Source organism: Lycorma delicatula, chromosome 1 (assembly GCF_047948215.1).
Source record: "Lycorma delicatula isolate Av1 chromosome 1, ASM4794821v1, whole genome shotgun sequence".
NCBI classification, from domain to species: Eukaryota; Metazoa; Arthropoda; class Insecta; order Hemiptera; family Fulgoridae; genus Lycorma; species Lycorma delicatula.
In genome coordinates, this window is record NC_134455.1 from 135234936 (window position 1) to 135259134 (window position 24199).

Below are 24199 nucleotides of genomic sequence, written 5' to 3' on the forward strand. Positions count from 1 at the left end.
GGTGAGGTGATGCGAGTACCTCATGCGATGCTAGATCAATCATCACCATCAACTGGTAAACAAACTGGTTGCCACTGGGGTGCTGATTTGGGAGGTGCAAGGGGATGCCCTTGTAATATTTCTGAAAACAATTGTCCGATTTTCAAAATTCAAATGGTATATTTGTTAGTAGGTTGAAGGCTAACTTTCGCATTCGTCAGGTATATTCTCAGTCTTACAGATCATAGTTATTCAGAGATGTTGTTATATCTTTACAACCGACCTGACAATTTTCAAATTTTAAATGGGATACTTGCTAGTATAATACAAAATCGCAATGGAACCAAACCAGAACAAAAAGAACAATGTTTATAAACAATGTTTTTTTATTCAGCAGTAGTGTTTTTTGTTTTTTTAATATTTATTTCTTCTTTTGTTTCTTGATATGGTTATTTTTTTTAAATAAATACTTTTTTAGCAGATTGATAATTCATAAATACAAGAATAAGCTAACATTTTACTTCTTTTAAATATCAGTCTGCATTTTTCATGATCACCAAAGGGAATAACTTGATATTGTGTTTTCGTATTTTGAAAACTTTTATCTTGATTTTTTTATGGAACCCCAAGATATGTTATACGTCACATGAGTATGTATATTTATACATATATGAATATGAGTATATATATATATACTCATATTCATATATGCATAAATATATATATATATATATATATAAATATAAATAAAAAATAAAAATACATATAAATAATATAAAATATAAATATATATATATATATATATACAAGGGTTATTTTTTTTTCAAGGTCCGATCGGTCGCGAAATAAAAACCCGCGCAAAAATCGGTAGAACCTTTGCGCATATGTGTTGCGCAGCGTCTCTAGTATGGCCCTCAATCCCGCCGCATCACTTTGTTTAGTTCTGAACACGCAGCTAGCAAGTAAACATGTCTACAACAATATAATCTCCCGCCAAGTGTGAAGTGCGTGCGGTAATTCGATTTCTTCAGGCTGAGGGGTGTAATGCAGCTGAAATTCATCAACAAAAAAAGTGCGACAATGGAGCAGGACGTACAGATGTTCATGATGCAGGCGGTCAGAGAAGGAAGCGAGTGTCAACCGATAAGCGAGTGGATGAGGCAATTCGAGAAAATCGTCGGTTCACAATTAATGTATTGAGTGATTCGTTTTCTGAAATTTCAAGGTCAGCTTTCTACACCATTGTGAGTGAGAGACTTCAGTACCGCAAACTGTGTGCGAGATGGGTTCCCAAGATGTAGTCCGACCGTCACAAAACAGTGAGAATGGACGCCTCCCTAACGTTTCTCCAGCGCTACCACCATGAAGGAGAAGATTTTTTGAACAAAATTGTCACAGGGGACGAGACACGGGTCCATTTCGAAACTGAAGAAACAAAAGAACAATCCAAACAGTGGATGCATTCTCATTCTCCCAAAAAACCAAAGAAATTCAAGTGAAGTTCAAGCTTCTCCATCAGAAAGTGTATGGCTACTGTGTTCTGTGACCGGAATGGAGTTCTCTTGGTGGAATTCATGGAACGTGGCACGTCCATCACTGCAGCCTCATACTGCGTAACTCTTCGACGTCTACGAAGGGCAATTCAGAATAAGCGGAGAGGAATGTTGTCATCAGGCATTGTCTTTCTCCATGACAATGATCGGCCGCACACTGCAGCTGTAACAATGAAGCTCCTACAGCGTTTTCGTTGGGAATTGTTTGATCACCCACCATACAGCCCGGACTTGGCTCCATCCGATTTTCACCTCTTTGCTCACATGAAACGCTGGCTAGGAGGACAACATTTTGGCACAGACATCGAGCTGCAGACCAGCGTAGAAACATGGCTGAAAACGCAGGCAAACTATGACGAGGTTATTGGAAAGTTGGTACCACGCTACGACAATTGTCTAATTCAGAGTGGCGAGTATGTAGAGAAATAGCATAACTATGTAAGTACTTGTTACAAATAATTTTTTTTTATTTTCACTGTGGTTTTAATTTCGTGACCGATCGGACCTTGAAAAAATTAACCCTCGTGTATGTATAAATATATATATATACTAAATATTTAATAAACTGACAAACTAAATATTTTATTAAGGTACTATAAAACATCATTATCCGTCATGGATTAGGCTCATTGGACTGTTCTGGCATCCATTGCTTTCTTGGACACCCTATATGTCTTCGTCCCCTCAATTTGTATCTCCATACTTGAAAAGGATGTCTCAAAGCGGCATACACATCAAATGGTCACTCCATCTTTTATGATATTCCTTTAATGTATCCAGTAGTGGCATCACACTTAGCTGTCTTCTTATCTCCTCATACCTTATTCGGTCTACTCAAATACATCCTTTGACCGCTCCTAAAAACCTCATCTCAGCAGCCTGAATACATGACTCATCCCAACTCTGCAAAACCCACACTTCACATTACCATAAATAAGAATAGGCATGGCCATTGTACTGTAGAATCTTAACTGAGTCTCCTGTCTGACCTGTTTACCTAACATCCTGCATTTTAAACCACGGACTTTCCCAAATTGGCTCAACTTATTATCGACATCTGTATTTCTGTCATATGATAGATCACACAACCAAGATAATTAAAAACTCGTACCTGTTCTAAGATCTGTCTTTCCAAGATTATTTTTGAGCATACTGGCCATTTACCTTTATAAGCCATATCTTTGATTTTGCAGGTGAGATTTTCATATCCAGTTTCTTACTTGTTTGATTTAGCATATAAATTGCAAGTTGTAACTTATCCTCACTATCAAGAATAATTATGGTGTTGTCTGCGTACAATAAAGAATTTAAGTAAGTACCATCGCAAACCCTAATGCCTGAGTCAACCTGATGTTTCCAAGCCTTTAAGATCTCATTCAAATAAATACTGAAAAGTGTCACTGAAAACTAAAGAGTGAGACATTGGACAACCTTGTCTCACTCCCTTATTGATCTTTAATTTTCCCATTATTTTATTTCCACCATAAGAAACCACTATGGTTGTGTCAACATATATTCCATCAATAGCTGCTACAAGATATCTCAGATATCCATTTCTAAGCATTATATACCATACCACGGGCCTCTGAACATTATCAAAAGCCTTTTCCCAGTCTATAAAAGCCGTGTGAGTTTCATAGTTATATTTGCAATGCTTTTCTATAATTTGGGATAAAACAAAAACTGCATCTATACACAACCGACCTTGGTGAAAGCCCATTTGCCCTTCTCCAATCAAATAATCTGTTACTGGTAGCAAGCACCGATTCAAAATACAGAGATAACATTTATAAGTAGCTTTAAGAAGACTGATCCCTCAGTAATTTCCTGGCTGTGATTTTAGTCCTTTCTTATAAATAGATATTACTTTTGAAGAAGTCCAGGCCTGTGGCATTCAGTGTTTCTTCCAACACATGTTGTAAAGGTATAATATCCTCAAATGAAATAACAAGCCAAAATGAAATAACAAGTATTTTATAATCTCAGCATTCACACCATCTAAACCTGTTGCTTTCTGATTTTTTAGACTCTTAATGGCTTTCTGAAGCTCACCCATGATGATGTCATCAACATAACAGCTTCTTCATACCATAGATCCATGTAATACTTTATCCACTCCTCCTCTGATACACAATCTATTCGCACACATTCTCTTTGTGTTTGTCCCATCAACCTTAAAAATCTATAAGCTAGCTACTGCCTACCATACAGATCATCCTCAACATTAGAAATTAATCTTTTCCAAGCGCTTTATTAGCCGTCTACCGACGAGTTTAACATAATTCCTTACTCTTTTATAGTTATTATTATTCCGTTGCATGAGATTAGTCAACCATTTAATATAAGCCTTTTGCTTCCTAGAAATAGCATCTTGAATTTCGTCATTCCACACTTGTAAACCTTTCTTTTTGTTTCATCACTTATAACTTCCAACAGCTTCATAGGCAGCGTGTTTTAAAGATTTCTCTATATTTTCCCATTCTCTATCTATATCTTCTTCAGTAGAGATACTTCTCAATATGGATGTTAACCTATCTTGAAACAAACATTCCACACCTCCATCATGCAATAAAGATATTTTGAAAGCTTCTTCGCTACCACTCTTTTTCTGTGCAGCAGAACCCGATGGATGATACCATCGATACAAATACATCAATCTTCCCTAATACTAAAAAATTATCTGAATTCGCATTGAAACTTCAAAACACCCTTACATCATAAAACTATTTCGCCAATTTCTGATTGGCAATGATATAATCTATGATCGATCTATTTTCTCTAGCTGACCACGTAATCTTATGGATATCTCGCTTTCTGAAGAAAAAACTGATGACTTTCAGCTGATTAAAAGTAACAAAATCTCTTAGTTTGGTTCCATTCTGATTAATTGTAGTCTCTCCAAACATTTCAGCACAACAGGTACGGGGTAGTTACCAATTCTGCTATTCAAATCTCCCATCAGCAAAAGATCATCACTCACATTAATATTATCAACTACATCCTGCAACTCCACATAAAAAATCATCTGTTTCTTCTTGTTTCCTATTTTCTGTACTGTCTTCCAGAGAAAACACACCAAGATTCGAGAAGTAACTTCTATCATATTTTACTCTCACTGCAATAATTCCATCACTCACAAATTTATAATCTTTAATTCTTGAATCCCAGTTCCTATCAACATATATGGCTACCCTGTTGGTAGCTCTCTGGTTCTGCTGAACCCCACTATAAAGCATAATGTAATTATCCACATATTTAGTACCTTATAGCTTCTTTTTAGTCTCTGTAACTACCGCAATTTTTATCTTAGTATCATGAAAGAACTTTGCTAATTTCATCTCTTTATAAGACAAACATTTATCTCTAACATTCCAAGTTGCCATCTTTACTGTGTCCATAATCCATTTAAACTTTAATTTTGACTTTTCCATTTTACTTTACCGATTATTCCAATCCTGTTCCGAGGGTAATGGATGTTTGCAAGTACTGTAAAGATTCCTCTAGTCACGTTACGGGTGCTACAAAGCGTAAGACTGATGGTAGGGCTGCCACCTCTCTGCTTCCAGACTTGCAGGATTATCATTCAGGCTTTACTCTCCTAGGCTCTTCTGCCCTCTTCACCATTGCGAAATTCTTCCTCTTCCACTGTAGAGGCCTTTGACCTGTTGTAATTTTGATCCGCCTCAGGTATTCTATCATCCGGTACCCATCATATCTGGTGAGCATTCCCCTATCTGCCACCTGGGATACTGCAAAACTCTGCACAGGCTATAAAACAAAATAGTTCAATTTGATTTTGTACCAAACAAAATCAATTTGATCATCCTAAGAGAATTTATCATTTAATAAAGCATGCAGAAAGTTGGCATTATAGGCAGTAGAAATTCTATTGCTCTCATTATTGGAAATTTATATAGATATATATATATATTCATTTATATTGATAAATATTAGTTTCTTATCATATAATAAATATGTGATATTTTAACTGTATAGTAGTGCTTCCTGATCTAATAAAACCACCACTCCAAAGTCTTCGGGATTCTCTTTGTTGTCATGTGACATCAACTTCATGGGATCAACTATTTAGAAAAGCACTAGTCGCAGCAGGTCACCAGCACAGTCGTCACGTAAAGCATGATGTTGAACAGGTAAAAAAATTAAACAGATTATAGAAGTCCTTGATAACAACTGTCATAAATCAATTAAACTAATAAACAGCAATAACAAATCCTTAAAATTTAAAAGCAAAAATAGCTGTGTATATGGTTTGAATAAAACTAAAAAAATTGGTGTAATATTTACATAGTGCTATATCTGGATGGCAAAATTCAAACTATATCTGACGATGTGTTACCATTTAGCTTTAGTTACTTTCACCAAGTGATTAAGGTTTAAATTAAGTTGCGATAAAATAGTAACATTAATACTAGTACAAAAAAGTGATTAATTATTCTCAGATTAATCTTATTTTTCTCAGATTCATTAAAAATTAACAGTACATACTTCATATTAGGACTGTGGAAGTGTTACATAATGGTTTCGAAAAAGGAATTACTTCCAGTAATTAATTGGATGGATCAAAGGAAACCATGATAAAACCTTGATCAGAGCAGTATCACCAATATCATATGGTATATGATGCCCACCTTTCATTTTTTGACATAAAATATAAAACTGCATCTGAGCCAACCACTGCAAATATACTAATCAGGAAAAATTTTCTAATTTCCTTATAATTAGAAATACTGAAGAAAACAAAACAAATACGCTCTGGACTGCAACATCCTTTATGGAACCTAATGATTCTGCAAGCCTGCTGTGCATTATTGAATCGCATCCTGATAATTGAACAGCAATATACAACTATATAGTAATTATAGTTTACATCTATAAAATATTACTATACAACTATATAGTAATATTCTTATACTTATTTGTACAGAGTATTCAACTTAAAAGAGACTTAATCAGTTATTTTAGTTTATAAATAACACAGGTCGACAATGGAAAAGTTGTTTGAAAACTAATAAGTGATTCTCATAAATTTTTTGTCCTGGTTTCAGGAAAAATAATCAAAAAATTCCGTCATGTGCCATTTTTTCACTAAATCAATTTATTTAATATTCTCAAAATTGATGATCAATATATATTTTATTTATAAAACGTTGAATAAAAAAATTAGGCCTGTGTTAATTTTTTTAATACTTGTTATTAGTTTGGTTGGAATGAATACATCATAATTTTGGTTTGATATAGTAAGATGAGTGAGTAATAAGATGATGTAATATAATTAATTAAAGTGACTTCATGAGTCATTTTTGTCAAGCTATTAGCTAATGTAATGACTCACTCATTCCTACTCCCCTTCACTCTACTGAAATAAAAATAAATCAGTTGCAATTAGAACATAGTTTTGAAAGGGTTTTGAAAGGGTTAAATAGTTTTCTGAACCTTCTATAGTATTTTAGTTTTCTTTCATTTTTTGAAGTTATTTTATTTATGCTATCCTTCTGTTTTTATATTTTAAAATGGCTTCAGGGAGTTGTGCTTTGATGGAAAATATTATTTTTGATAAATTTATTTTAATTAAAAAGAGAATTTTTTATTCATTGACATTCACCTAATAACTTCTGTTACATTTGAGGGGAGTTTGTGGTGCAGAAACAGCAAAGAAATATTAAAAAAGTGTACTACACCTATTTTGAGGTAAAACTTGGTGACCAACATAAAAGATGGGCCCCCCATACAGTTTGTTTTACTTATGTGGAAGAGCTATGCAAATGAACAAAAGGAAAGAAAAAGTCTTTTTGGTTTGGAGTACCAGTGATCTGGAGTGAACCACAAAATCACAGTGATGATTGCTACTTTTTTCTTGTAATGTACAAGGTTTCAATCTAAAAAAATAAGAGAGAAATTGTGTATCCAAATTGTTATTTGGCAATACGCCCTGTACCTCACAGCCCTGGTGTACCTGAACTTCAATTCCAGAAAAACTAGGAGATATGCTGAACAACTCCAAAACAGAGTCGCAGGATGATGTTGATTTTATTTCTGGTAGTTCTGAATCACAACTTTTTTCACAGCATGAACTGAATGACTTGGTCAGAGATTTAAATCTTCCTAAAAATTCAGTAGAATTTTTAGGATCTAGATTAAAATAAAAAAACTTACTGCCCCCTGGCACTTCTTTCTCATGGTAACAGAAACAAAGAAAAAGTCTCTACTCTACACTTTTCTGAAGATGGAAGATTAATTTATTGTAACAATGTTTTTGGTGTAATGAAGAGTTGAATATAAAGTATGATGTGAATGAATGGAGGCTGTTTATCGACTCGTCCAAAAAAAAGCCTCAAAGCTGTTGTTCTTTATAAGGGCAACAATATGCTTCAGTGCCGGAAGGACACTCCTTGTATCTGAAAGAACGCTATGAGAATTTAGAATTAGTTCTGTCTAAACTGAAATACTGCAATCATGAATGGATAATATGTGGTGATCTACAAGTAATTTCTATTCTTCTTGGGCAATATGGAAAGTACATCAAATATCCCTGCTTCTTGTGTGAATGAGACAGCCAGGAGAAGAAAGAACATTGGTCCAGAAAAGAATGGCCACATAGATTATTATTAGAACCTGGAAGCAAAAATGTAATATGGAAAAGTTTGATTGAGTCACAGAAAGTTCTTCTACCCTCCACTTCACATCAAACTGAGATTGATGAAACAGTTTATAAAGGCTCTGTCTGAAGAAGGGAAATGTTTTAAATACATATACCATAAGTTTCCACAACTGTCAGAAGCCAAAGTGAAAGAAAGCGTTTTCACTGGTTCAGATATTCGTAAACTTTTTAACGATGAGGTTTTTCAAATTAAAATGGAGGACATTGAAAAAGAAGCATGGAAAGTATTTAAAGAAGTCGTAAAGAAATTTCTTAGAAACAATATAGACCCAAATTTTAAGTGTATAGTGGAAAACATGCTAATGAAATTCTAAGACTTGGTTGTTTGATGAGCTTGAAGGTACATTTGCTGCATTCTCATATTGATTACTTCCGTGAAAATCTTGGTGCTGTAAGTGAGAACAGGGTGAAAGATTTCACAAAGATATAAAGGAAATGAAATGCAGATATCAGGAAGGTTGAATGTGAACATGATTGCAGACTACTGTTGGTGTATCCATAGAGACAATCTGCAAGCTAACTACAATAGAAAATGTGGCCTGAGAAGTATTGAAAAGAAAAGAAAAAGGCAGTACAAGTTTTCGTAGAGGTAAGAAAATGTACGAAAATCCTTTCTTTAAGTACTATTACTTTTATAAATAAAAGTTTCCATGAGGAATACGTATACAATACACTTTTTTCCATTTTCTTGTTTTAGTTTTGTGAAAAATTCTTATGTGGTAGAAAAAACGTTGACATATTTGAAAAGAGTGCATACAATAACATAAAAAAATCAGTTATCGGATTACAGACAACTTTAAAATTCATTAATTTTGTTGATCTATGTAATAGTTTGTTGACAAACACTTAAATAATAATGTAAAGAAAGTGGTTGAAAATGATGTCCATCCATTTTTACGAACTTGTCAACATGTTTGACCATGTCCCTGGCTACTCTTGTTAGCTGTACCCTGTTTATTTCCTGGATGGCATTGATAATGTTTGTTTTTGATTTCTGCAGGGTGTATGGATTTTTCCTAAAACAATTTCTTTTATGTAACTGCATAGAAAGAAATCTTTATCAGTCAAATCAGGGATCTTGGTGACCAAAATCATTTAGAAATGATTCTTCCACTGAAAACATCCTGTAACATCTTTATAGTAGAGCAAGCTGTATGACAAGCGGTGCTGTCCTGTTGCAACCACCAGTCACTCTCATCCTCTCACAGTAAGGCTACAAGTAGTTGGATAATTTCTTGGTAGACAACAGCATTATCAGTTTTTTATAAAAACATTTGTCTCTAAATAAGTTTTCCATCACGAATATACATTCTTCAACAGTTAACTGCATTTTAATAAACAATAACACAATTACACAACCTTGTTCAAAAACCAATGCTAGGCACAGACTGGTAATACTCAAATGTGCAATAAATAGTCCTTCCTATTCCAGCTCCAATCATACCAACATCTTCCACATTATTTTACCCATCTCATACCAGTATATTCAGTTTAACAAAAACAAGCAATTAACTTACTATAAATTACTGAGTGATGGGGCGGGCCTCTTTTAATTTGAACAGTCCATACAAAATGCATGTGCCCTTATAGCATTAGTATAATATACTTAGTTGATATTATGTTACCCTGCCAAAGGATTTCCTAAACTGTTTAGCCATTGTTTGATGGCCTAATTGTGCCAACCTTCAAGGTGGACTGGAAGTGACTTAGTGACTTCCAATCCACCACTTCATCTGGTAGATACCAAATTCAAATCCCAGTCAGACTTAAAATTTTTCTTAAGTTGTATAACAATTTATCAACATTTCTAGTCTTCAAGGATATGCAGTAAATTTCCCAGCTAGAAAGATTAATTGTAAAAAAATAAAATTAATCCTAGAATAGATAAAAGATAAAATTATCTGATGTTTACTTTTCTGCAATCTTTCATGGCTTGGAATATTTATTTTTTATTTCAGGGAACATGGACAGGTGTGTTATTTTCTGAGATGTTTTTTGATCTTGTAACTCTAAATAACTCATGTGAAGGTTCCAACTGGACATTGGCTGATTTAGAAGAACTTCCACTGGTTGAACAAATTCCAATTCTTCATCGTCTAGATCACTCAGTACATACTACAAGACTGTGGGCTGCTAGTCGAGCACGTCAATTAGCTAACCAATGGAATATAGATCAGTTTTTTAGAGTCACGCAGTCTGATGTCAAAAATTCACTTCAAGCTTTGTCATCCCTTCAGGTAAAAATTATGACTAGTATACTATGGACAAAAAAATGTTAATTTAATACACATTACAAATTTAACTGAGAGAATGATATTTAGAATGCTATGACCAGTGAATACAAACTATTAACCAATTATACAATTATTAAGTGTTATAGTTAAGTGTACACATTTAAGTAATCTGAGTCATCATTTCTTATTATTTTTACCTAAGTACTGAATATAATTTAGTTCATTTTCTACAACATGATGTCACAAAATACATTACATTTTTAATGCAATTTATTTCATTGATAATAAAATAATTTAATAACAAATTTTAATCAACAGTTAATGAATAGTATTCTGATGATTATTTAATCAGCACTAACAGTTGTGTTAAGTGTATTTCAATAGTATTAAATTCATCTAAATAATAATTTAAGTATTTAAATACTTAGCATATTTAAGTATTTTAAATAATGAACTGGTATTTTTCTTTCTTCGGGTTAAGGAAAAGCTTTGCCAGCCACTATCTGCACAGATGCCAGTATCGGGCTCACACCAACTAAAAACCCTCCCCCTCATCAACACGCAAAGACCTGGCTCGCTGAAATAATTTTATTTCAAGAATAAGCATTTTCATTTGCTGTTACAGTAAACATCTATATTATAATAATTGCTCACATAAATTATAATTCACAGAAAGTTTGGGTCCTTAGTCTAATTTTTTGAATGTTGTTTATAGCTTGCAAGTCAAGTTGAATTACTTGGACCAGAGAGCAGTGTTCATGTCACAGTTGTGTGTAGAATGAGAGCAAAGCTTGTTTCTGAAGTGAAAACTAATATAGAAAAACTGCAGGTATTTAATTACTTATCATTTTAACTAAAATAATTTTAGTAAATAATTACATTTTTATTTTTTGTAATAGTATTCATGACATGAATTATATATTTAAATAGAAATGCAATCAGTCATTTAATAATGAAAATGATTTATTAAAATTCAGTAATTTTGTTATTCTTGACAATCAGTCTTAAAAATTATATAAAAATGATCTTATTGTTTCTCATGTACCAGTAAAAATTTGACAAAATAATTTTTATAATACTACTGATTGCCTCAATTAATCAATTCATATTTTTTAATTATTTATTTAAACTAAGTAAAAATAATAATCCTTGAAAAAGATTAGTATGCTTTGGAAACTAAGCCAATTAATTTCAATTTATTGGGCAAAGGGAAATAGTCATTAGTTTCTTTAATAATAAAGAATAACTTTTATATTTCTCTTCATTCATTTATCTAGGTAATATAATTTTAGTTTTATTTCATAGATATTACTTAAGGTGGCAGTATATAAATGGCATAGGCCTTGATAAAGAAGCTATAATACTGATTAAGAATATAGATATTGGAGAGGTAGGTGATAATTCCAAAAAAAATATTAACTAATTACATATAAAATTGCTTTTCAAACAACAATAAAAAATAGGTAAAATAATCATAATGAACAAAATTAATTTTTTTTTGCAAAAGAGGAAAATTATTTGGTCCTAACCAAGCTTTTCACATAGAATTAAAATATGTAAGTGGTTTTTCTTTATCGGATATATCTTCCATGACAGTGACATCTTGGTGGAAATGATTCCTGTATTTGTAACAGACAGATCGAAGATTATATGGCAAGAAATCCAGGCGGGAATCCAAAAATGAATTTTGAGTGCCTTTGTATTACTGTAACCATTCATGCTCAGTTTTATAGTAGTTAGTAATTTTTTGTTTCCTAAAAATTTTTTCACAACACTTGATTGACCTCTACACTAATTTTACAATTCATCTCAACAGATTTTCAAATCTATCTAAGTTCTTTAGGGGGCCAAATAAAAATTCTTTCATGATTTTAGTACAACACCAGGAAAGAAATATCTTTATATGAAACCCAGCACTTTTGTTTTTATTGCCTAAACAAACTAAATTTTTGAAAATTCTTAATTTAACATGAAGTGGATGTGAGTTAACCATAGAGCGATGTGAAACATTTTTTTGTCCAATGGATGCTTAAGCCATTTCTTCTTGATGAAATGATTTTTCTTGTCCCTGCTATACCACTTACACAAGAAATAATAAAATTTAGTATAATTGAGTTACAAACCCATTAAAAATAGAATGACTTCACAATCACAATAAACAGATCAACAATATTTGTCATACTGAGTTTTCCATCAGAATATTAATAATTTGCAAGTTTTCTTCAAGTTTGTTTTACTAAATTCATTCCTGCTAGGGCAATCTTCAAACTAGTTTACAAAGAATCAATGAACAGCCTCCAACATGTTGATCTATGTATGTGGCTCCAGTGACATTCACAGTGTTTCACAGAGCAAATATTATTGTAACATATTATATCATTTTCTTCAAAAAAAATCTTTTTAAGCTTCCTGACAGTTGCAAAAAAATGCACATAGTATGTGTCATTCTTAGGAAGATTCTTGCTTTCAGTCTTTAATCCCAAGTTCAGCCTAATTTTTGTAAAATTTCAAATTTTGAACAAGGTAATTTAATTCATCTCAATTATCAGATGAAGTTTGCAGGAAGCGATACCTGTTTCTAACATAATATCACCTGCCTCATAGTAAATAGCAAATCTGGATACTTTGCTATACATTTGAATTTACTACTTAACCTTTTCATGTCTTTAATAGAGAAACAGTAGAGTGATTAACAATACTGTAATACTCACCACACCACAGTATGGCAAAACTCATGTGCCGAGAACCCTTAGCCCAGTCCATCAAACGTTCAGTCAGATATGAGGGACCCAGTTCTTATCTTGATCTCCACTTTACAGCTAAAATACAGTTCATAATATTTTTTAATTAGTGCAGTTAAACTTCATAATTGATCTTTAAACATCAGTTCCCTATACACAGAAGTTTGCCACACTGTCTTGGCAAATTTATTCTCTCTCTAAACAGTAAACTTCACATAATAGTGTGAATCATTAGAGAAAAACAGAATAACCTGCACTAAATGCATTCACACTGAATTTTAGTAATAGCGCTGTCACTAGACAGCAGCTTGTCTCACCAATGTCAGCAAATGATCTTCATCTTGCATATGTAACTATTATCTTCATAATAGAAAGTTTGTGATCCATCCTTTATTATAACTAATTAAAAACATTGCTTTCCTGAAAAAAAAAAATACCTGAATTTTGAAATTCTGAAAAAGATTTTTTGAATTCAGTATAAATGTTACAGAAATTAGGAATAATACATTATTAGAAATAATTTCAAATGAAAAAATTGTGTTTACCGCCATTATAATTAATAACAAATATAATATTTGTAACAAAGCAAAATTCTATAAAATACATGCAGAAAAAATTGTAAAAATATCTATATGAATGTCAAGTAGTAATTTAAAAAGATTTTTTGAGGAACATTATAAGCATACAGATATGATAAATATTAATTTTTTACGTATTTGAATATTAGGTCATGGATAGTGATGTTCTTTGGTGGTTGGGTTTCAATTAACCACACATCTCAGGAATGGTCGAACTGAGACTGTACAAGACTGCATTTCATTCATACTTATCCTCTGAAGTAATATCTGAATGGTAATTACCGGAGGCTAAACAGGAAAAAGAAAGATATAATAAACAAAAATCAAATTATGGTTTTTATCACATTATAGAAATAAACATATTTTCAGAAATAAAAAGCATAAACCTATTAGAAAGACAATTTAAATTCCTTACATTACAGAAAAAACATATAATAAAAAACAGCAATGAAAATATAATTAATGAACAAATAAAATTAGATGAGGATTATATTAAAACTTAATTTAAATTATCGAAGAACCAATGTGGAAGAAAAAATAAAACAGTAAGTGGAAAAATTAATCTTTTTAAATAATTATATATTTCTGCTAGGATTTAATTTTCTATGTTATTTATTAATCATTGTTTTTAATAACTATATAATGAAACTTTATTGACTGATATCTCAGAATTTACCGACTATTATTAAAGAAAAATAAAGTATTAACATGTACAATATTTTCTTATTGATTTAAAATATACATTACAAACATAATCTGTTTAGTTTCCCTCAGTCTGTTGCATGCACTTCTACAATGAAGTATATTAAACTAGCATGTTCAGGTTAAGTTCATATGTACATTACTCTGTATTACATGACTAATCATATGAAGAGTATATTAGGGGAGTGTCAGTGAGTTTTGAAAAAAGGATTCTACACCATACATATGAAAAGACCAACTGAAGTTGAATTTGTGTTATAGAGAATATAGGTCCAAAATCATTCTTAAAAAAGATATGCGGAGGAAAATAAATTCATATTTAAAAGTATATTTTTTTTCTTTATGAACTAAGAAATATGTGATCTATACTTTCTGAGGCTAGCTTTTTAGTACAAAACTGTGATGGTAAGAGGTATATGAGTAACTGAAAAGTATATTGTACTGTGTCAATATCTGAAGCAGTTGATTTTTTGAGGTTATTTCCTGGGATAAAAGAAAATTTCTTCTACCTGACTGAACACCTCATTGTATAATTCTTAGCATATGTCCTAAAAGAGTTGTAGTATCGTGGTGGTAGTAGTAGTATTCATGGACATTTTACAAAGTTACCAACCCAGCCGAATCTAATTACATTTATTAGATTGTGAAGCATTCTTTAATTTTCATTGATCGTAATAAAAACTTATTTAAATTTTGTTGAATAAACATAAATGTTGAATAAAATGGTTGATTTATTTCTCTGCAAAGTAAATAATATTAAAACAAAATAGGCTGGAGCAAATATTTTTAAGCACAAATTTATTGACATAATGGTGACAAATCTCCAAAATAGATTGTTGGGTGCTGTATCCAGTATTGCTTACTTGAAGTGTATGTATACAGAGTAATGTACATGAAAAGGTATTATAGTGCATTTTTATTACATCATATAAAAGATGGTAATTCGTAGTTTTCTATCACTAGCTCAGCTGACAGAAAATAAATATTTAATAAAAAACTTATAGTTAACTGTAAATATGAAATTTTTATTTTTTTTTATTAAAAACTGATAATTTTTTTTTTTTTCTACAGAAAGTTCCTACAGAATGTGTTAGTGTTTTGGCAACAGTGTGTCGCACATTTAGTCTTGCTAACCTTCGTATGATGTTTCCTCCAGCAAATTATTGGAAACAAACTGCAGATGATATGCCACAGTTTGCTAGTAATTATGTAGAGGATTATTTAGGTAAGAAAGAACTCAAATTTAATTTAACAATACAATAGTTGCTACAAAACAATATATAAAAATCATTTAATCTATTTTTTTCAATCATGAAACTATATGTTATTTCTTTTTATTAAATTGGTTTGTTATAAATTGCTTCTTCTCAGTTATTACTTTTAAATTAAGAACATATTGCCTAGGGAGCTCAAATTTGTATTCCTTTAAATTAACATAAAATTTCATGAACATTAAGATAAATTATATGTGTAATATGTTTAAAATTAAATACTTATGCTAAATCAGTAATTAAAATAGTATAAATAGTATAATAAATCAATATCAAATTATATGAATATTTTTACATTTATTTGATAATCTGGCACCTCTGTCTTGCAATTTTGCCTTCTCAATACACTGAAAGGCAAAATTCGCATATGAACACTATTTATAACAAAACTGGCACTAAATATTTAGGCTTGCACTGAATACTGACAAAATAAAGTACATGATTAAGTAATTTTCCAGTGTTCTATGACTATTGATCAAGGACAAAGAACCTTATTCCCATTTAGGCAATTTTGATACCAGACCAAAAAAACACAACACTAATCCCATTAAAACCATCATTACACCCTAAATTATTTGTGATTTGATGTTACTTGGTTGATAATTGTGGGATCATTTTTCACTAACTACGAGTACAAACTGAAATAAATAAGACTATTAATTTTGTGATGTTGAAAACTTTTTCAATCAACTGACAAGGTATAGGGGAGATCGAAAGAATGTTAACTTTCAACAAGACCACCAAATCGACTTTTAACAGTATGGCATTGCAAATAAAAGTTAAATCTAAAGATATCTATAATAAAAAGACATTTTCTAAAGAAAATATTCATTATTTTGAATGATTTCTATTCATTATTGGATCTGAGGCTTGAGAATTATTTTTTTAACAAATAATGTTAGTGTAAAATATGTCATTTCGTGGCAAATTTTGATTTTATTTTAAACTAGAATTCTCTGAAGTAAATGCCTATTTTAAGACAAAACAGTCAAGAAGTAGTTCATAGATAAATATTAGATATCTAAAATTAAAATATATGTAGGAATTAAAAGAACATGCTAAATATCCTACTGATACATTTTGATTATAAACATTTTATTATATAAGTGTAGAAATAAATTTACTCATAAAAACTATATAAGGAAAGTGAAAAAATATAGTGTAAATTTATTAAAAATAATTCAAATAAAATCAAAGCTTCCTGGAAAATAGCAAAAACCTAACAGAAGAGACTCAAAACAAAGAAGTAAGCTGAGATATTAAATATCTACAATCTCTTCCCTCAAAACAATGAATAGATAAATGTATTAAATTTCTATAATTGACCTGAAGAAAAGAAAGGCCATCAGCAATGAACACCTCTATATTCTGTTTTACACTGGCTGGCACCATATAACATCTGCCAATGTATGATAATGAAATAAATTTTTTGTAGAAATTTAAAAAATGCCATTCCTGACCAGAACTAAAACCCAGAATCTCTGGATGAAAAGTAGACAATACCACTTCACTATGAAGACCGGTAGCTTATAATTGTATATTTTATAATGCTGCTCTGACCAAGGGTTTTTAGCAAGATTTCCCTTCATCATTCCTGGCAAATTTGTGGCAGCTCCTTTTTTAAATCCGTGGAGTACCATGTCTATCTACTCCAGACATGATCCATATAATTTATTATATACCAATCAGAATAAAATATTTATTTATTTATTGTTAATTAAAAGTAAGATATAGTTACACACAACTTAATAAAATTACTGAGTGTTTTAACAAGTTGTATCATTAAACAACTGCAGAATCTTGAGTACACAATGATGTATCACATCCCTAACAATTCCATTTAAAATGTTTGACTTGTTCCTAATGGGGCTAGCAGTGGTTGTGGTTGCATACTACAAAATAGACTGTTTCAGTGTAGAAGCATTTGCTAAATTTAATTTTTCTGCGTCTTAAAGCGTTAAAAAGTTATTTAAGAGTTCCTATATTTTGTTAACGTATGTACATACAAGTATACATTTTTTTTCTCTGTCAAAGTTGTAGTTAAAGCTGAGGTGTACAATAATTAATTTTGTGGAAAGAAGACCACAATGCATGAATAACATTTCAAGCATTTACACAGGCCACTGAAAGAAATAACTACAGTAAAAGCTATCTTAACATTTATCTTTATTCAGTAACCACTTAACTAATAATATTTGTGTAATATATTTCTTTAGCAATAATGCTATTATAAATTTTTCTTCTTTTAAAGACCCAATCAGCCCAGGCCGTAATAACTACTCTCTGTTCTTTTTAAAAAGGAGATATTGCATAAACACACTGCAGACGACAGAGCGCTGTGAAAGAGTATGCCTAAAAAAATATTACATACTAAACTTGGAATTTTTTGCTTTACTCTTATTACTATATTACTATTATTACTATAATAATGTATTTAATTTATATTTACTTTATACTTAATTTTAAACTAAACTTACAAATGTTTAATATAATAAAACCTAACAAAAAAACAATATCCCAGACAATAACTACCATCTTATTAAAAATAATTTAATAGGTAAAATATCTAACTTGAACAAAACCGTACCACTTCGAAACATTAAGAAAATTGCTTACCTTATTCTATGCCAGAGTCCAACAAACAATGGATTCCCTCCATTATATCTGATTGTTCATCACTTCCAGAAGTTGGCGTTGATGACGAATAATCTCTAACATTAATTATTAGTTCATCAACCACTAATCGAGAAAATTAGTCCCACATTTTCTTTTCTTCTTCTGTAACATGCTTCACGCACTGTTCCCACTTATCAGTTGACACCTCGTTCCCGCCTTTTTCAAGCAGGATTTTAACAACTGTCATTTTATATGTATTATTATTATTTTGAGCAACATAGCCTTTTAGTTGGCTCCACACTAACTTAATTGGATTAAGATTACAGTGATAAGGGGGAAGCCTTAACATCATATGACCTTTCATTTCAGTCAAATCATCGATTAAAAATTTATTAAATTTGTAATGATTGGGTTTTACATGTTCAAGGAGTGCTGCTTTTAAACTGTTTTCTCCAAAGTGAATATTTTTTTTATCGCAGTCATAAAGCAATGTCTTGTTTCTTCCATGAACTGTTTAGAATATTTTTCAGTTATACACTTTGGTACGACGCATTGTCCATTACAATACTATTTTCGGGTAATAACGACAATAACATTTCAAATCAATTCCTAAAAATATCTCCATTCATGTCATTGTGGTAGTGTCCAGATTTTTCTGATTCAAAAACATGTAATCCCCCCTCTAAAAATTCATTTTCATTGCCAATTTATACCACAATTAATCACTTTCCTTTATTTTTTGGAGGTTGCAGATCCTTGCTTAATCCCGACACAAATCCTGTTTTTACCGATGTAACTGTCATATCACACCAAATTCTTGAAGTGGTGTGGCCTTCATTTACCCACGCCTCATCCAAATAAAATATATTTCTTCCCATTTTTCTATAATTTTCTGTTTTTTAAAATAATTACACCGCCAAATTATGATCTCTTCTCAATCAACAGTTAAACTATTTTTATTTATTTTAATAAATTTAAAATCCATTGACAACAGTAATTTGTAAAAACTAGTGCATCCAATCTTTGGTAAAATGTTGTCACAGTTTATCACAGCCAGCCATATTTTTAAGGTTCGTATTTAATTTTTAAAAAAGAAATTACGTACAGTCAATCTTATTACATTTTTTTTCAAATCCATCCCATTTTCCTAGCACAGATTTTTCACGTTTTCTATTTTTAACAGGAGTTTCTACCTTTCCTTTCCTATTTATTTCAGTCCATAATCTATTAATACTACTAACCAACACACCAGTTAATTCAGAAGTAAATTTCACTATTTCCTTTTTAACCAGAGTAGGATTTTTCTCTAGCAGTTGATAGAATACGTTTAAAACAATTTTTTTTTCAGCATTTTGCAAATGTTTTCCCTTTTTTGTTTTTTAAAAGATGTACTTGAATTATCAGACATATCAATAAACTATTCAAATACACATGCATACAGACTAATCACACTATCAAATCTCACATTAATGAGTAATAATCGCACAGTAAATCACACAATAACCAAAATATACACAGGCAATCACACGTACCAAAAAAAGTACTGAAACTCTGAACTATAATTAAAAGAAAATTAAAAATATCCAGTGTGGAATAAGAGAATTTATACTGTTATTTTGAAGTCAGTGATAAACAACAATGTTTTGTTTATGAACATTCAGTAGTTACAACAGCTCAGCGGATACAATAGTGTGCTGTATATACACACACTACCACATTCACAGTAAGATATCTCCTTCTAAGAATGAACATATAACAGTTTTCTCACTTCTATAACTATCTGGTAAAATGGGTAATCATTTTTATGCATCTTTACTAATTACATTGATCATCAAAACATAGTGTTACTTCATGTTCATGAGATTTAAAAATAAATTACTGTATTACATTAATATATAAAGAATAAACAAAATTGAGCAAAATAAATAAATAAATTAATAAACCATTATAATAAAAAGCACTTGCTGTTGTAGAATCCAAAAGGCTAAGCCTGTTTAATCACCGCCCCATTATAAGAAATAAACAGAAAAAAGGTTTTTTTGTTTTGTAGATCATGTCAGAAATGAATATAGGCATCTTATTTTATCGATAAAAAAAGGAATTGATCCAGCATTTTCCTGAATGGAACCAAAGGAAACAATCATAAAATCTTGATCATAGCAGTATCATAGGATTCAGAATTAATTATTTTTAAAATAACAGATGCTGTTTAAGTTTGTGTTAATTATTTAAAATTTAAGCACATGAAATAACATTAAGGTAAATGAATAAATATAAAAATACTAGATATAAATAATAATAATTCACAAATAAGTAATTCACAATTATGAATGTATTAATAAAAATTTGAGCACTATCTATATAACATGTTCAACAGAGATTCAGAAAATTCAAGGATTTTTTAATTTTTTTTTTTATCTTCAGACATTTGTCTGGTTTGATGCAGCTCTCCAAGATTCCCTATCTAGTGCTAGTCGTTTCATTTCAGTATACCCCCTACATCCTACATCCCCAACAATTTGTTTCACACATTCCAAATGTTGCCTGCCTGCACAATTCTTTTCTTCTACCTGTCCCTCCAATATTAAAGCGACTATTCCAGGATGCCCTTTTCCAAATGCTTCTTTCATCATTGATTTGCCGCAACACCTCTTCATTTGTCACTTTATCCACCCATCTGATTTTTAACATCCTCCTATAGCACCACATTTTAAAAGCTTCTAATCTTTTCTTTTCAGGTACTCCGATGGTTGAAGTTTCACTTCCATATAAAATTATTCTTCAAACATATACTTTCAAAAATCTTTTTAATTTTAAATTTTTATTTTTTTTTTTTAATTATAATTTAAAAATTCATTGACAGAGTAATATTTTTTCTATAAAGAAAATATTTCAATTTTATTTCAAATAAATTGATGAAAATTTTTTTTTAAGTGTTTTATTATTTTATTAAAAATGATAAAGAATAATAAAACTCTTTCTCATTAGTCAAACATTGTGGTTAGTTACATGAAAATGGTTCTGTGTCTAGTTAAGTAGTGGTGGATATTGTTATTTTTAAAATATATTTTTGGTTGTTTATTTTAGCAAAGATAGCATATTCATAAATATAGTTGAAAGGTCAAGTTAACATCTTTAATTTTCTAAATATCAGCCTACACAATTCATATTTATGGGTGCCAAACAGTGATTAGATAGCCCATTTTTGTACCTAGAAAACTCATTCTGATTTTTTGAGCAAACCCCAAGATATGATATTATATTTCAGAGGGAATACATGTAGACATAATAGAAATTTAATAATCATAACAAGTTTTGAAGCATTTTATTGTGCTTCAAAGCAAAACATTATATATGGCTTGATTTTTTTTACAAACAAAATCAATTTGATCATCTCACGAGAACATCTAATAAAACACCCAAAAATTTCACTTTATGAGCAATAGAGATGTTACTATTAATGGGAATTCAATCCACACATGTACTACTGTTACCTCTACCTGAGAAGCACAGTATAACGGTTTTATCCATATTTAAGGTTAGTGGTTGTGATCTATCCAAAGATTAATTTTTAGAACTACTAAATGTAGATTTTTCCAGTCCTTTTAAATAATTATCTTGAGACGAAGATATATTATCAGTCATAGATACATGTTCAGGTATAAATCTGTAAAGAGGGTAACAATGAATGGTTTAAGATATTGAGGCAGGTCATTTAATAAGTAATAAGAAAAGTAAGGAGCCAAGGACATTTCACTGTGAGATTCTGGATTTACATCTTGAATCAATAAGCTAATGTAAACAAATAAAGATAATCAAATTGCCCCGAAATCAATTGTTAGAAATATAATCACAGTGCAGAAACAACAGAACGTAGTCCAAAAATAATTGGTAAAATGAATGCAGAAAGTGGATACCTAAAAGTGGCAACTAACAGCAAAGCATGATCTGTTAGAAATGCTGACATATTTAAAGAAGATAAGATTTGAATGTTAATACAGAAAACTCAATAGTACCAACAGCAAAGCAACCTTGACGGCATCAGAAGTATGAAATAAATTAAATATGTAAAATTTAATTTTGTTGTACTTATAAAAAATAATAGCAAAACTTTTAAAATGCATAATACTCCTGAAGTACAAATCTATATTTTTTAGAAGAAATACTAAGGCCAGTACTCCTTGCATCAAGCCCATTTGATATTCCAGTGCAACAAAATGTATGTGGACTTGTTCTTCAGATAATATGTGAAGCATGGTTAGATCATATAACAACACACCGCATAAAATTCAGGTAAGTCTACTGTTACAACCATGAACATTTACACTCATATGCATAAGCATGCACATGCACACACATACACACAAGCGCATGCAAACATACATGCACATAACAAAAACCCAGTTATTTATTTTTAGATTCTGTTAAAATGAATCTGAAAAAAAATGGTGTTTTCCTTTTGTCCACCATTTTCTGTATTTTAAAGAAAAATGTGCGTATATTTCAAGATGAGAGCAAAAAATCATTTTAATATTTAGTAGTCATATTTACACCAAATTTTCTTTTAATAGAAAATTTTGTGTAAACACCAAAATTTCAAAATGCCAGCCATGCTAGTTTTTTTAACTTTTACCTTCTTGTAAGCCTTTAGTTTTATCGAAATACTCGTACATTCTGTTAGCTAAACTGTTAAACCTTTCATTGTAAACAAAATGAAAGCTTATTTTTGAAAATTTGTTGATAAATAACAGAGTTACTGCAGAAAATTGATGATATAATTTTCAGCCAGATTCATCTTCACCATTATTAAATTAATTAATTTGAATAAGCTTGAATTTTGTTCATACTTTCTGATGTAAAATATGGTTAATTAAAATTATTGCAAGTAAAGTAACCTCCAAAACATTGTTTACACTGAAAAACAGCATCCTATTTATGTATTTAAAAACAATTAAATAAATTAAAATTCTAATTATTGATAAAATTGCCAGTTCTCTGCCATTTTACATGAGCTACTTTTAACAATGACTGACTGACGTACCATGCAATGCCTAACTGACTACTTATACAATGTCATGCTAGCAATATACTGTAATAGCAAATGATTTGTCTTACCCATTAGAAAAATTCCTGGCAGAGCTCTCATTGTTTGAAAACATTCTTCAGTACTCTGCTGAGGATTCAGCACTGAATGTTGTTCACCTAATCTATTAGGTTTAGATCAGGCGATCTTGTACTCCAAGATATTGGTCTGGTATGACTAATCCACTTTTCAGAGAAGTTATTATCAAAGTACTGGCAGACGGTAATGAAGTCAGGTGGGGGCACCATCGAGCATGTTATTCCTATTTACCAGAGGAACTTCATAGAAATAATTTGGTAGGAAGTTTTCTAGAAAACACTAATAATGCTCACAATTCAATTGTGCTAGAAGAAACATAGATCAATCTGTGAATTATTGACGATATAAACCCAAACGTTTATTGAAAATTGATGCCCATGATGGCATAGGGATTTTTTAGTATCCAACAATGGCTACTGTGAAAATTGATGATTCCATTTCAGTTGAATCCAGCTTCATCAGTTATCGGTTATTGATTAAAGTATTAATAAATTTATTATTATCATCATTAATAACTATTATTTATATTTATTAGCCTTTTTTTTTTTAAAGGTACCTGTTTGATCAATATAATTTTTCCATCTTTTTAAAGAATTTCCTTCTCAGTTTTTTCTTTGAATTACAAATCATACACTAGCATTTTAAATGAAATATTGATTAGTAAATCAGTTTTTCTAAAATACATATCAAGTATGCAGATATCTGTAGCTGAGCGAATCAAACT

The 24199-nt window shown here is 30.7% G+C and overlaps 1 protein-coding gene across 1 annotated transcript in view; it reads left to right on the forward strand.

Moving 5' to 3' along the window:
• Positions 1-24199, forward strand: part of LOC142317650 (uncharacterized) — a 75939-nt gene that overhangs the window by 42891 nt on the left and 8849 nt on the right. Inside the window, exons 9-13 of the mRNA XM_075354206.1 lie at positions 5529-5683; positions 10170-10448; positions 11161-11274; positions 15538-15691; positions 22511-22646. Coding sequence (XP_075210321.1) covers positions 5529-5683; positions 10170-10448; positions 11161-11274; positions 15538-15691; positions 22511-22646 — 838 coding nt within the window. The remainder of the gene's footprint in view (positions 1-5528; positions 5684-10169; positions 10449-11160; positions 11275-15537; positions 15692-22510; positions 22647-24199) is intronic.